This window comes from Rhinoderma darwinii, chromosome 5, assembly GCF_050947455.1.
Source record: "Rhinoderma darwinii isolate aRhiDar2 chromosome 5, aRhiDar2.hap1, whole genome shotgun sequence".
Classification (NCBI taxonomy): Eukaryota; Metazoa; Chordata; class Amphibia; order Anura; family Rhinodermatidae; genus Rhinoderma; species Rhinoderma darwinii.
The window spans coordinates 64550664-64563596 of record NC_134691.1 but is presented as its reverse complement, the minus strand read 5'-3'; the positions used below and the strand labels follow the sequence as shown (position 1 = coordinate 64563596).

General features: G+C 39.9%; 1 protein-coding gene across 3 annotated transcripts in view; it reads left to right on the top strand.

Annotated features, from left to right (window-relative positions):
* ZC2HC1A (zinc finger C2HC-type containing 1A) overlaps nucleotides 1-12933 on the top strand; it is a 68291-nt gene that overhangs the window by 24317 nt on the left and 31041 nt on the right. For all 3 annotated transcript variants that reach the window (XM_075826099.1, XM_075826098.1, XM_075826097.1), the window contains exons 4-7: nucleotides 1958-2099; nucleotides 3225-3373; nucleotides 5668-5767; nucleotides 8868-8973. In XM_075826099.1, the coding sequence (XP_075682214.1) occupies nucleotides 1958-2099; nucleotides 3225-3373; nucleotides 5668-5767; nucleotides 8868-8973 (497 nt within the window). The remainder of the gene's footprint in view (nucleotides 1-1957; nucleotides 2100-3224; nucleotides 3374-5667; nucleotides 5768-8867; nucleotides 8974-12933) is intronic.

Here is a 12933-nt window from a genome sequence, read left to right as displayed (position 1 = left end):
TACTACTTCTACTACTACCACTACTACTACTACTACTGCTCCTAATACTACTACTCCTACTACTACTACTGCTCCTACTACTACTACTACACTACTGCACCTCCTACTCCTACTACTACTCTACTACTTCTACTGCTCCTACTACTGCTCCTACTACTGCTGTTCCTACTACTACTACTACACTACTGCTCCTACTACTACCACTACTTCTACTACTGCTCCTACTACTACCACTGCTACTACTATTACTACACTACTGCTACTACTCCTACTGCTCCTACTACTACTACTACTACTACTACTACTACTACTGCCCCTTCTACTACTACTACTACTACTACTACTAGTGCTCCTACTACTACTACTACACTACTGCTCCTACTACTAGTACTACTGCTCCTACTACTACTACACTACTGCTGCTACTACTACTACTACTGCTCCTACTACTACTACTGCTACTACTATTACTACACTACTGCTACTGCTCCTACTACTAATACTGCTCCTACTACTGCTCCTACTACTACTACTACTGCTCCTACTACTACTACTACTACTACTACACTACTGCTGCTACTACTACTGCTCCTACTACTACTACTACTATTACTACACTACTGCTACTACTCCTACTACTACTTCTACTACTGCCCCTTCTACTACCACTACTACTACTACTACTGCTCCTAATACTACTACTCCTACTACTACTACTGCTCCAACTACTACTACTACACTACTGCACCTCCTACTCCTACTACTACTCTACTACTTCTACTGCTCCTACTACTGCTCCTACTACTGCTGTTCCTACTACTACTACTGCTCCTACTACTACTGCTCCTACTACTACTACTCCTACTTCTACTACTACCACTACTACTGCTGGTACTACTACTACTCCTACTTCTACTACTCTACTACTACCACTACTACTCCTATTACTACTACCCTATGACATAAAATTAAAATCATGTTTGTGAAAAGAAGAAAGCGTATTAGATTATTTTTATAAACCTTATAGTTGTATTGTTATTAGTGTATTTACCCATATCGCGGTGATGTCACATAAGTTAGAAAACTTGATATGATATGATGATGATCTTGTTTTTTTCCATAGGACTGTAGTTAAATGGGTCTGAAATAGGTTACCTGACATTAGAAAATGGCATCTACTTTTTTTCCCCCTCAAAAAAACAGCGCAACTATTGTTCACAGGCTTTGTTTGGTATTGCAGGTCACATTTATTCATGGTAATGGGGCTGAGCGGCAATATCAGATACAGTATAGCATATGGGCGAGTAACTGTTTCTAGAAAAAAAGTTACTATGATACAGAAAAGAAACCATTCAATGGCAAGTTCAGCTCTACTGCTTCTGTATGCAGACTACCTGCAACGTATACATATGTTCTTATGACAATGTGACATCATCCTTCACCAGTATAGTCTAATTCTAAAGAAGAAACAACTACTTCTGCCATGCGGCGCTGAGTGTCTCAGTGTTGGCCCACCCTACTTCTTTTCCGTGCTTACAGTGTTCCTCTACTTTTGATTTTCCGCCCGATCTCACAGCAGCGTGGAAATACGCCAGCGCACGCTGAGCGGTACAGTTGCTGTGTCAACGATGCGACACCTGGAGAGTAACGTGCACTGGTCCTATCCTAATTAATAGGACCCATGCATGATACTCTCTGGGTTTTCTGGGCTATACAAATAAACTTGTATTATAATATACTTATCTTATAAATTTCTCTTTGTTCCTACGCTGCTGCTCCCCGGTTCTGTCTGCGAACATTATAGCGTGACGTCCATACTAATGTTATTTCGCCTGATCACGGTGGCCAATTATGACGTGATTCTCCTATGAACATTACATTATCTTGTTCCAGATTTGTATGACCCAATAACTTTCATTAAATTAGTTTGGGCTCTTTTTTTACTCATTTATTTCAGCCAGAACCTCCAAAGAAGCAATCCAACTGGAGAAGGAAACATGAGGATTTCATCGCCACAATAAGAGCTGCTAAAGGACTTGATCAGATTTTAAAAGAAGGAGGAGAACTTCCTCCACCGCCTCCACCTTCATATGACCCTGGTAAGTAAAGAAAGTATTCTTACTTGGTTTTTAAGGAAGTAGATAAGAAATTTAAGTGGGGTCGGTAGCCACTACCCACTGATAATCATTAGGGAAATAAGCACAAATGATCTGTGGATATGTCCAGTGGTGTCCTGTATTTTTTATTTTTACTCTAAACGTTTTTTCTTTTAATAAACTTTATTAAGCTTTTTAATTACTTCTTTTTTAGTACCACTGGGGGACTTCACAATGCGATCTGCTGATCGCTTAAATAATACTTTGCTATACTTATTATGCCGAAGCATTACTGCTTGTCAGAAATGAACTGACACGCAATCTATTGGGCAGTTCTATTGCAGCCCATCACAATCGAAGGGGCACCGAGGGAGCCCCCATCCTCTGTCAAACCGATTAGATGCCGTGATCGCTATTGACCGCCGCATCTAAGGGGTTAAACTACCAAGATCAGAGGTTTCTCAATCATTGCTGTGCTCCCGTATTGATCGCACGGGCACAGCATCTAGGTACATGTAGGTCATTTTGCGGAAAGGGGATAATCAGCAAGAAAAGGAGTCAATAATGTTGTAAAATCAGTGATTGCTGCAGCTAGAGAATTAACTGGGCAGCATATGATCACCTTTCTAAAATCTCTCTCCCCGGCTGCATTCTCTAGTCTATACTAGATCTAAAAATGTGCAATATATATTAGTATATCACAATTACACAACAAATGTATACATGACTCTGGTTATAGTCACGGCAATAGGAATGAAAACATCCAGTGTTGACTCTGCTTTCCTCCATCAGACAGCTGGAAAGAAATACGGTTTATAATCACAAGATATTTCACCTTTTAATTCCTGACCAAAAAGTTTTATTTCTAAAAAAGTAAATTACACATTGGAGTCATAACTTGAAAGAATATTTGGCATTGTACTTCAGGCACATTGTGTTCCCCTTAGTCATTTTAGTCCGCCGCGTGTGTCCTGGAATAGAACTGCATTTTTAGTCAATAACGTGAGTTGTGGCATCATAAATATTTCATCTAGAAAAAAATGGCCAGTTTTTCTTTTGGTTTATTTTTGAGACCGAGTGTTACTAAACCCTGACTCGGCATGTTTTATTCCTGCTTTATTTATTTAGACTACGTTCAGTGCCCATACTGTCAGAGAAGGTTTAATGAGAATGCTGCTGACAGGCACATCAGCTTCTGCAAGGAACAAGCCGCTCGCGTAACCAATAAAGGCAAATTAGGCGGAGATACAAAAGTGAAAGCAATTCCCCGGACTCAGGTAATTCAATTAGTTTGTCTGAATATCGTGTATGGATTTTGCACTGAACAGCGTCATCTGCCTTATCCACCAGGGGGGGCTTTAATGCCATGTCCGGATGTGTCAGGTTTGGCGTGTATGCCACATGGAAAATTTGCAACAAAGCCTCATTCACATGTGATGGAAAAAAATCTGTGCAGATTTTCAAACCCATCTCATGCCCTTTCTGATGTGGATTTGTTGCAGAATTTTGCACATTTGGATTCTGCTGCAGAAAATTTCTAAACGTAGCCTCAGAGAACACAATGAGACATGTTTACTAATACTGGCAATTTGCCAAGTTGTACGCCAGTATTCATTTATTTCCTGTTGCTTATATAGCGCCAACCTATTCCGCAGAGTCGTTCTGAGATTGTCATCAGTCCTGAATTAGTCCCCTTTCTCACACACGCACATAAGAAACAAATTAAGTCATCAATATGTTTTTGGAGTGTTACAGGAAACCAGAGAACTCGTAGGAAACCCACACAACATACAAGACCGCATACAGATTTGGTTAGATTTGAACTCAGGACCCCAGTATGCGCCATATTTGACAATAAAGTGTATACGCTGATTGAGAAAAATGGCACAGCATCTGAGATACGCCAGGTTCTACCTAGCATACAAAAGGTTCACAATGTGCGATTGGCAGGCGCCACCTTTTCTCAACATAAATTAAAAATTTGTGTAGAAAAAAAGGTGTCCGGGAACTTGATGAATATGGTGCTCATCCTGAGCTCCCTTCTTTTCAATGCAATTAAATTGGCGTAATTACATTAATAAAAATGTGCGGTAGCTTCTTAGGAGACCAGAAACACACAAAATTTAGATTCAATTAGCGCTTCAGACATGAAAAGATCCCTATCTTTTCATGTCTGAAGCGCTAATTGAATCTAAATTTTAGTCCCTAATTTTAGTCCCTGCCTTTTAGTCCCTACTAAAAAAATGAATTGCATCAGGAAGGGGCTGATCAGAAGGTTCATTGAGAATAGGTGGATTCAGCAGTACATTGTCTGTAGTACAGGACATTTAAACGGGTCAGTGAGGAGCTTACTGCATAACGGATATACATTGAACTCAATAATAAAACAGCATGCAGTACTCCCTCTAGTGGCAAGTGTATATCTATGCAGGGATTTGGAGATCCATTTCTGTTTGATCGCTGACTGATCTGTTAAAAACAAATCGAGATGGATGCATTGATTCTTAATGGGATCTGTCATGTTTTTTTTCCTGGCTTACCATGAGAATGGTGTAGCAGACTGCGCTATTCTGACTGACAAAAAATATTTTCCAATATACTTTCTGTATCAATTCCTCACGGTTTTTAAGATCTCTGCTTGCTGTCATTCAATAGGAACCTTCTTTGTTTTCTTCTAGTGCAGCCTATGCCTAACCTTTTATATCATGGAACATCATGGGAAAAAATGATTATGTAGGGATTCTTCGAGAGAAGCCTTTTTTTCAAGACTTTTCCGAATGCTAAAATGGTTGGGAATCACTGTTTAAAGTAGCCAATCGCCTATGAGATCATCACATGACCAGGACAGATTTTTAATTGACAGCAATCAGATTTTTAAAACTGGGAGGAATTGATGCAAAAAGTATATTGGAAAATTGTATCATTTTTTATTATATATAAAAAAAAGAAAAATCACATTTATTTGCTGAAACGGTAACTGTGCTTTAATTATATGGCGCATATCAGGGAGAGTCTCCTTCAGCTCTGGTCTTGTATTACTGAGCTTTCATCGTAGGGCAGTACCCTAGCTGGAGTGGTTTACTTGCATCAAAGCTCAACCACTCTACTAAGAACACTGTTCACTATAGGATTACATTATATATTTCTATTAATGAATTGATGTTATTGTTACAGACTACAAGCAAATCCTGTGTCTAGTTTGATCCGCAGTCATGTGTTACTTCCCTCTTCTTGATAAGTCCGTGTAAGAGGAGATGAAGAGAGAAACACAACTTCAGGATCAGACTACACAGAATTTGTAGTCTGTAACCATGGAGACACTTAGGACTGCATAGGAGATCTACACAAACCAATACGGTCCAAAGCCTTTAACGTTATTTATGAGATCCCATTGGGGTTTAAAGTAACTTCGATGTCCATAACACCTTTGTAAATGTACTGATGCGGTTTGGCTTCATAGCAGCTTTGAATTTTGAGGTGAATTACCTACAATAAGCAATTGTTCTTTTTGTAAAATAACCTTTTTAGATGACTTCTTGTATATAACATTTATCTGTAACTGTCTTTATAGCTTAAGCCCCCGTCTATTAAGAAGACTAATTCCCCGGCCTCTGTGTCCACGACAAATTCCCGCTTACCGCAACCACCTAACTTGGGTAAACCAGCTTCAGGTATGACATTTTAAGTATAACTAATCTATGTTGTATGTCCTTATAGTAACAGACCTGCAGGATTCTCAATATAATATTATATTATCCACTGCTGACAGCAGTTTATTATGATATTCTCATCATACAAGTCAGGCTGACCCCGAAGTATTGGAAATCCTTCTAGAATTTCTGCAATGGAACTGGAAATAAATCCAAAATGGTTATGTAATAATATGTTAGGGTGTATTCAAATAGTGCGGTTGTGCTGCGCGTCCAAGAACCGTTAGGCAAAACCGCATACATATTTACCGCGATTAGCTGCAATTCCGCAGCGAGTACAGAAACCGTGGCAAATTGCGGTAAACCGCATGCAGTTTTGTGTGGTTATCGGCCTCGCAGGAAAAATGCTGCACAACCGCACCGTGTGAATACCTACTTAAAATGTTTAAGACTCTGCTCACGGCTGCATCACTTTTTTCTTTCTTTTTGATCATCATAATAGCATAACATGTTGCACTATTGTATCCAGTAAAATAAATGAATACCGGATTATAAGTCAACGAGGGTCATATCCCTTATTGATCCTGTAAGGACGGGTGCCATGATGCTAGTGTAAACTAAGCCAAACGTGTTAACATACTGTAGTAAGGTTGAATAAAAAAAAAATCAACATCAACACTTCAGGATAATAGGTCGAACTTGATGGACAAGAGGAAGGCAAAAATGAACAACCGCGTTGGATTCTTCTCTTACTGCCAGTGACACATTAAATAGTGATGCCTACATGTTCTACATATGCCTTTTAATCATAAAGTGGGGTCCCCCAACAAATTCCAAAATATGCTGTAAGAACATCCCAACTGATTGTCGGAATCAACTGTTCTCCAATTGCGAGGAGCTCTTTTTTTATTCAGTGAGGTACTTATTTTCCGGCCAGGTTCTGCATGTCGGTTGTAACATTATGATTTCCGTTGGAACTGACGTTATTTGGGTTTCCTAATGTAGTTTTGGTTTCAATAATGTAGTAAAAAAATATATAATAATAATAATAATAATGAGTAGTTTTGGTTTCACTAATATAGTAAAAAAAATTAAATAATAATAATGAGCAACACAATAATAGTAGTGGCAACTATAATACAATAATTCCGTATTCTGGCTATAAAATATTCATCATCGGTTGGGAGGAGACAGATACATATTTATTTATGTGTAGGAACATTATGTCTGTGCGCCTAACAGGGATAAAAATAAAGGTTTGAGGATTCCGCTCCTGCCACCCAACTCTGTATTGTAAAATATTAATGCTGTGGCTTATTTGTTTTTCCTTCTGCTCTTCAGTTGACATCGATCAGCCACAACATTAAAACCACTGACCGGTGAAGTGACTATCACTGATTATCTTGTTATAATGGCGCCTGTCAAGGGGTGGGATATATTAGGCAGCAAGTGAAGAGTCAGTTCTGAAGTTGATGTGTTGGAAGCAGGAAAAATGGGCAAGTGTGAGGATCCGAATGACTTTGATGAGGGCCAAATTTTGATAGCTGGACGACTGGGTCAGAGTATCTTCAAAATGGCAGGTTTTGTGGGGTGTTCCCGGTTTGCAGTGAATAGTACCTACCAAAAGTGGCCCAAGTAAGAACAACCGGTGACACCGATCTCACCGATCTCACAGAAGAGCTACTGAAGTACAAATTGCTAAAAAGGTAATGCTGGTTATGATAGAAAGGGGTCACAACACAGAATGCATCACAGCTTGCTGTGTATACGGCTGCGTAGCCGCAGACAGGTCAGAGTGCCCATGCTCACCCCTGTCTACCGCTAAAAGCGCCTACAATGGCCACGTGAGCATCAGAACTGGACCATGGAGCAATGGAAGAAGGTGGCCTGATCTGATGAATCACATTAAGCATCACTTACCTGGAGAAGAAATGGCGCCAGGATGCACTATGGGAAGAAGGCAAGCCGGCGGAGGCAGTCTGACGTTCTGAGCAATGTTCCGCTGGAAAACCTTGGGTCCTGTCTTGTAGATGTTACTTTGACATGTACAACCTTCCTAAACATTGTTACAGACCAAGTCCTTCATGGCAGCAGTATTCCATAATGTCAGTGCCCCCGGGGTTGCAGCAGGTTAATGCGGTTTGAGAAACATGACAAAGAGTTCAAGATGTTGACTTGGCCTCCAAATTCAATAGATCTGATGGTTTTAATGTTCTTGCTGAACGCTGTAAACTCTAAGGTCATTTTAGTATTGGGTTTTGTCTTCCAATAACCTCTAAGGCATTCTATATTGATCACATGGATTTATGTGTGATGGTTTTCTCCCCATTAAATATTTTATAAATCAGATCTGTACCAATCGTACACTTCACACTGTGCCGTGCGGTTATCTAGTGGGTGATCCTGTCAGCATGTACTCGACAAGAGTTACTATAACCTTCGGTATTTTTACATTACATGTGTAGTAGTGGTATGGACATTTTGCTGAATATCTAATCTTCAATAGTGTTACAAAGTCATGGGTAAATTCAGGGTGAGTAAAGTAACATGTCTTAATATTCACGACGCCTAACAAAATGTATTAATAGTTTTCATAGCAAAATATTTTAAGCATCACTGTGCAGTAGGTTTGGGATCCACCGGAACATGTGTCTGGGTACTGAAGTAATACAGCCCAATGGGGGAGATGTATCAAAACTGATAAAAAAGGTAAAGTGGAGTAGTTGCCCATGGCAACCAATCAGCTTGTTACTTTTATTTTCTAAAAGGCCTCTGAAAAATGAAAGGTGAAATCTGATTGGTTGCCATGGACAACAACTCCGCTTTTACTTTGCACCAGTTTTGATATACAGTATCTCCTCCCATAGCCCATCCCATTCCATTTATGTGGATGTATAGGATGGATTAACCAATTTCATCTGGTTGTGCATTTGAATCTCCTTGGCTTTACAACATTGATCCAGATCCCTTTTAATGTAGAAGCTTTTTTGCAAAAAAGCAGTGTCGTTCCCTGGTATATCTTATAGAGCGGAATAGTGAGGGTCTACTGGCATGGGGGAGACATCATTGATTTGCTTCAATTCCAGCATTGCCTCTATATGTTACATTTTGTGTCATGTAGGTATACCATCAGGAAAACCAGCAGTGAGCGCTGCACTAACCGGAAACCGTCTTCAGACACATTCGCCAGCCCATAAAAATTCCGCCATATCAAGTCCTCAGACTGGGTAGGTTCTTTAAATATTGCAGAAAGTCTATATAAAAGGAATTAGGTAACATTGTAATTGTCTTTATAGTGTGTACGTTGTTATGGTGGGGGTGGTGATGGTGATGTCTTTATGGTGACGGGACTGTCAGGTTTATATAACCATTTCTTAAGGAAGCAAAGACCTGGATTTACTTTATCAGAATTAATCCTTTTTACAAACGGCAACTTTCATTAATAACCTGTCAGAGCTATCGGTATTTCCTAATTATTGTCCGCATAATACAAGAGCTATTTATGGCATCCTGTTTACTATTAATACTGTTCAATCAGATTTACAAGTTATGATGCGTTTACGTCGCTCACACCATTTAACAAAAAGTGGGTGGGGTTTAAAAAAGGAGGCGGGTTCACCTGCAGCCCCACACATTTACTATAATTTACGCCAGTAACTGAAATTCATATCTGGCGTAGATTTCCCTGTCTGGCGCACGGACAGCAGAAGATGTGACAAATGGATTAGGCCTCATGGACACGGCCATGCCCATAATCTCGGCCCGCGGGCCGCCGATGCCTGTGGGCCACATTTTTGTGCTGGGCTCCCATACAAAATATGGGAGCACGGCCCGTAAAATCCGAAAAGTAGGACATTCTTCATATTTCCCGGCACGGTTCTATGGCACGGACACCCTTCCGTAGCGATACGGAAAGTTGTTCCCGGCCAATATAACTGGGCAGGTCCGTAATTTAAGGACCGCATTGTGGTCCGCAGTTACGTTTTTTTGCGGTCGTGTGTATGGGGCCTTAAGAGTTAATTCAATCTAATAATTCCTGTAAACAGCCACTTCAGGTTGGGGACAGGGTGACTGTTCCTTGTTGGGATTATTGGCCGTCCAGTAAGTAAAACAACTACTTTATATCACATATCTACAATTTTTGGAACCTTTGAAACCATTTCCATCCGTACATACGTGTCTATTTATTATATTTAGCAGCTCTTTTTACTCGTATTAGCGTTTTATGTCCGCTTTATTGGTCCATAAACGTTATTGGTCCTCCTAAAACCCTTATGTGGACCACAGATAGGGCAGCTTATCTGAGCTGACATTCTGCACTTTAAAACTCTCTAGGTTTCTGGCACTCTATGGGAGAGTATAGATATACTGTATTTTTTCAACTATTAGACACACTTTTTTCCTAAAAACTGAGCTGTAATCTTCTGGTGCGTCTAATAGTACGAATACAGTCAGCTGCCAGTGTATAAAAAAGCAGGAGACTGAGCTCCGTGTTTCAAAGGTCCTTGCAGTGCAATGTTATGGGAGCAGCAGGTCTTGTGCCATGTGTAAAGAATCTGTGTGTTATCTGATTACTGAACAGTCCCATCTTCCAGACTTCTATAAAATCAGACTGTTCAGTTTGCAAATAACAGACATTTGTACACACAGCTCAGTAAATCTGCGCAGGCACTGATCTACAAGGATTTTCTAGCCACTTGTATGAACAGCGTCAACTCTCAAGCAGCGACCTGTGCAAATTCATCTCCATTAACCCCTGTCTCTCCACACCTCTGATGTCTGGTGAGTTCAGGAGAAAGTGAGGACACTATCGCTGCCAATATAATGTATCACTGTGGCTGGCATTGTGGTGGGGTACTGTATATGGGCCTTATTGCCTGAATATTACCTATGGAAAATATAGAGTAGATTTTTATTTTTTTCCTGCTTCAAATTATGGGTGCATCTCATGGTCCAGTGCGTCCTATAGTCTTAAAAAATATGGTAACTTTAGTTCCTGTTAAACTAGAAGCATAAAATTCCATATATCTCTATCAAACTTGACATAAAATACACATTCTTGGTGTTGGTTCTACCTGGATGAGCTAGCTGGTAAGTTTATGCTCCACTACTATCCACTGCAGTCCGTCATCTTCACAGTGCCACCGATGTCCCCAAAGCTGGTGCCATCATAATAGAGGTCTTGTTATGTCATAGATGGATCGATATACATCCACACACATATATACTGTATATCTGCATCATCTCCATGCCAGGGCCTACATTGCTGTATATATATTAGTATTTAGTGTGATCTGAGGCACATGGGAGTACATGGGCATACACAGATAATTTTTGTTAATCTGGCAGCATGCTAGATTATTAGGATTTCAATGTAATCTAATGAAATCTCGTTAAGAAATATTCCAAGTAGCGAAACGCAAAAAGTAAAAATTCCTAGTTCTTTAACATACTGAGCATAGGCAAGCCCGAATGTCATTCCTATCTCAGCACTTTCATCGGTTTCTCGTCTCCAACATCAGTCGTCACTTCTGGAGGCAGGCCGAAAATAATATTGTCAGGGTCCCCTAGATAGCAATAGCATTTTTCTATTTATTGATTTCCCTTCCCACCATACTACTACATATAATACTTAGGTATTTTTAGGAGTCATAGGGGGCTAGTGTGTGGCCCAGGCACAACATTTGGCTCGCTGGCCTCTTTCCTGTGGCTCCTGATTCTCAACCTCATGACAAACAGAATTCAATGAGAGAGTCAATATTCATTGCACTGTTCTGGAAGGACCATGGAGGAGATGAGAATGTTGTATTAAAGGGCACTTCCCACGCTACATTTGTATGACCATTGCTGTAGCAGTACCCACTTTGTGTGTCACTTTTGGTGATTATTTTATGGTTACTTCGAGTGGACATTTTTGGGTAAATCTGTGTGGTATGTGATGTAGTAGTTAGTGTGGGGACATTCTGCTGTGTTCAATACAATTTAGAACGTATTGAGGGTTCATTTGCATCACTAAGTCTGGGGGCATGATATTGAGAACTAGGGTTGGCTTACATCTGAACAATTTTCTGTGGTGTGTGTGTGATCCTATAATTCCAGGAATGAAGCTCCTGAAAGGCCGATAGCCGTTATTGAGGCTCCTAAAAGGCAGAGACTACGGGCGGTCAGGCATCCACAGCGGACTGTGTGGCATCCACAGTGGCACTTGCCACTCCAAGCGATGTGATGTAGAAGGTCCACTCTAATAAGAGTGTGTTGTCTTACGCAGGTTGCGATCATCTTTGCTCCCCTAAGGAATTCTGGGACACCCCTGAAAGAAACGCATTGGGAAGACAGGGCATAATAGGGGTACTTTAGTGACAGGTTCCTGCATAGGGCCTTTTCGGGGCAATTTGTCATATTCCTCAAGATGGAGACAGAACTAGTTTAAAAGGGGAAAAAAATGGCTGAATCATGGTAGGAGGGTTAAACACCCGCACTGACTAATATATATTGCACTTCAATATTTCTTAAATTTATTGATTTTATATCATTTATATGATGAAATTGTATATTTTTAATGTTAAATCATTATGAATGAAAAGTTATTTTTTAGCGCTATGTAACTTTCCAGTGATCGTAGCGTTTACATATAGCAGAGTCTTCTGTCATTTGTTTGGAGGGGTTAATTTAGATTGGTCACTATTGTTTGATGCTCCTAAAAGTGAGATAGCCGCCAACAGTGGTATATACGTACGTTATTTTCAGTGTTTTCTCCATTTGTAAGGCATGTGTAGTACAATAAACTGTACATTAAAATTCCTTTAATCCAGCATTAATGGGACCTGAGAGATGCCAGATTATTAGATATGTTGGATTTTAGGACTATTAAAACTGAGAACCTCCTAGAAGACCGTCAAAGATGAGGATTACTTTATTTTGTGGGTTGCACAGCTCCACCTAAGAATTAACATTTTATATGCATTCATCTTATACTACATGAGCAGTATATATAGGTTTAGAGTATAGAGAATTTAATTAAACAGTGAATGTAAAATTCTGTTCATCTGACATCCGTTGTACTTACTATTGTGTTTAATATATGGATTGTCCTCTGGGTGTCACTCTTCACCCTACAGTTTAGTAAACCTGCAGTTATGGGCTGTTCATTATAAATTCTGTATATAGAGTTGGAGATCATTTGTTTT